The sequence below is a fragment of the Plasmopara halstedii genome (assembly GCF_900000015.1).
Source record: "Plasmopara halstedii genome assembly, contig: Scaffold_1343, whole genome shotgun sequence".
Lineage (NCBI taxonomy): Eukaryota > Oomycota > Peronosporomycetes > Peronosporales > Peronosporaceae > Plasmopara > Plasmopara halstedii.
This window is the reverse complement of record NW_020188258.1, coordinates 1,268,017-1,270,033: the sequence shown is the minus strand read 5'-3', so window position 1 is coordinate 1,270,033 and position 2,017 is coordinate 1,268,017. Positions and strand designations below refer to the sequence as shown.

Sequence of the window (2,017 nt, the reverse complement as noted above, 5' to 3'; positions counted from 1 at the left end):
AGGATTTCTGTCACGGTGGCGACTGCGGAGGCCATTGGCCAGCGCCCGCACGGCGCGCAGCATGCGCATCGATGGGTCGAGTTGTCACGATTTAGTATGATTAAGACTGAGCGATGCGGAGCGTTGTCGGGACAGTAGAAAAGCCAATTTATTGAGATTGAGTACATGAGAAAGTTTAGGGGTACTCAACTATGTACTATACTACTATACTATATGTACTATACTATGAGAAAGTTTAGGGGTACTCTACTATGTACTATACTGTACTTTATGTAGTATAGTACATAGTAGAGTACCCCTATTCTTTCTATAGTACATAGTCGAGTACCCCTAAACTTTCTTATAGTATAGTACATATAGTATAGTATACACAGACAGCGATGATATACAGTATAGAGTACCCCTAGACATCCTCAGAGACAGCGATGATACACTATACTATACTGTATAGTATATTACTGTATAGTATATTACAGTATAGTATAGTGTATCATCGCTGTCTCTGAGGATGTCTTGGGGTACTCTCGATGCCTTTTTAGGGGTAGGAAGAGCGGACGATCACACATAAACGAATCGCTCCGTCCGCTAACCTCAGCTGAGGTTATTTCATGAGAGTTCAATCTTGAAGTTGCCGTGTGAGATCGATCGATGGCGCGGAAATGGTTCCAGCTCGTGGGCGAAGATGGGAACGCTGTGACGTCGGTGACTTCTGTTGTCGTGGATGTTGAGGATGTGGAAACGTTGCGGGATGCGGTGAAGGTCAAGTGTCCGAACAATCTCGCGAACGTTGATGCGTCCGACCTCACAGTGTTCGACGCGAATGGTGTGGCTTTGCCCAAGTCATCGTCATCAGTGAGTGAACTAGGAAAGGATGCGATCATCGTGCAAGTGCCGCACCGCGCAGTTGAGGATTCTGACTATTTTATCTCCCTCCATGTACAAGAGCAAGTCGAAACGGCAGTATTTGTGATCGTGGAAGAAGACAAAGATGACAACAGCATTGGAATGGGTGTGTTTTTCAGCCCGACGCTAGCGGTGACATACGACCACAATTTAACGGAGGAATACACTGTGGGAAGCGTGGTCCCTTTGGCGTTGAAGGACGAGATGGCAAATGTTGAAGTTGTTGCTCGCAATTCTGAGCTGGACTTCGCGATCCTGAAGATCCGGATCACCTGAGAGGACGCCGTCTTGTGTTGGCATCGTTTCGACTCGGGATTGCAGAATACGATTCGCCCAATGATCAACTGGGATTTGCTCCGGCATTCGGCGTCTGCGTCACTCGTCACAAACGGCACATCACGTATAATTGCGAAACCTACGCTGGAGATTCTGGTGCAGCAATTCTCATCAAGGATGGATGTCTTGTTGGTATCCACCAGGAAACAGTCAATGCCCTTCGCGAAGAGCTCGACCGCAAGAAAGTCATCAAGGATCGTTTGACCGATGTGGAGGAGTCTCTGGACAACATTGCGAGAAGCGGACTAGCGCAAGGCTGCTCAGGTCTTTTAGTTCATGAATTCAAGAACGTAGTCAGAGTTAAAAAATATGAATGGCACAACCAAATCATAAAAAAAGTGGTGTCACAACGAATGTGACATTCTCGGTGGCCAAACTTACATTTACTGACCACGGACTAGGCTTGTGCTAGAACTTGACATTAACTGCGATTACTCAAATCAGTAAGAAATTTCAATTTTCTCAGTAAGGTGATAATTATTCAATAATAATTGTAATGTCAAAGTTGGCCAGATCAGTCAAACAGATATGACAACACTTCGCCGTCCGCGAAGCTGCTAGCATCATCTGCCCCCAAAGCCATCACGTCAACCTCAAATACCCGTCATGTGGCACACTCTACCTATTTGATATCGACGTTACAATACTTCTCAAATATCTATCTGCGTCAGTTCATGTAGAAACTTTGATGTCTTACAATTGCCCTATATATGAATCTAGGTTAAGCTATGAACATATACTTCAGTATTTTGTATATGGGACCAAATTAGACCTTATT

At 45.0% G+C, this 2,017-nt stretch overlaps 1 protein-coding gene across 1 annotated transcript; it reads left to right on the top strand.

Annotated features, from left to right (window-relative positions):
* Positions 1-648: 648 nt before the first annotated feature.
* Positions 649-1,179, top strand: PHALS_01269 (uncharacterized protein; the record flags this gene model as incomplete). The annotated part of the gene is made up of 1 exon (XM_024731104.1): positions 649-1,179. One exon carries the CDS (start codon positions 649-651, stop codon positions 1,177-1,179), a length of 531 nt encoding a protein of 176 aa, XP_024581315.1.
* Between the last annotated feature and the right edge of the window lie 838 nt (positions 1,180-2,017).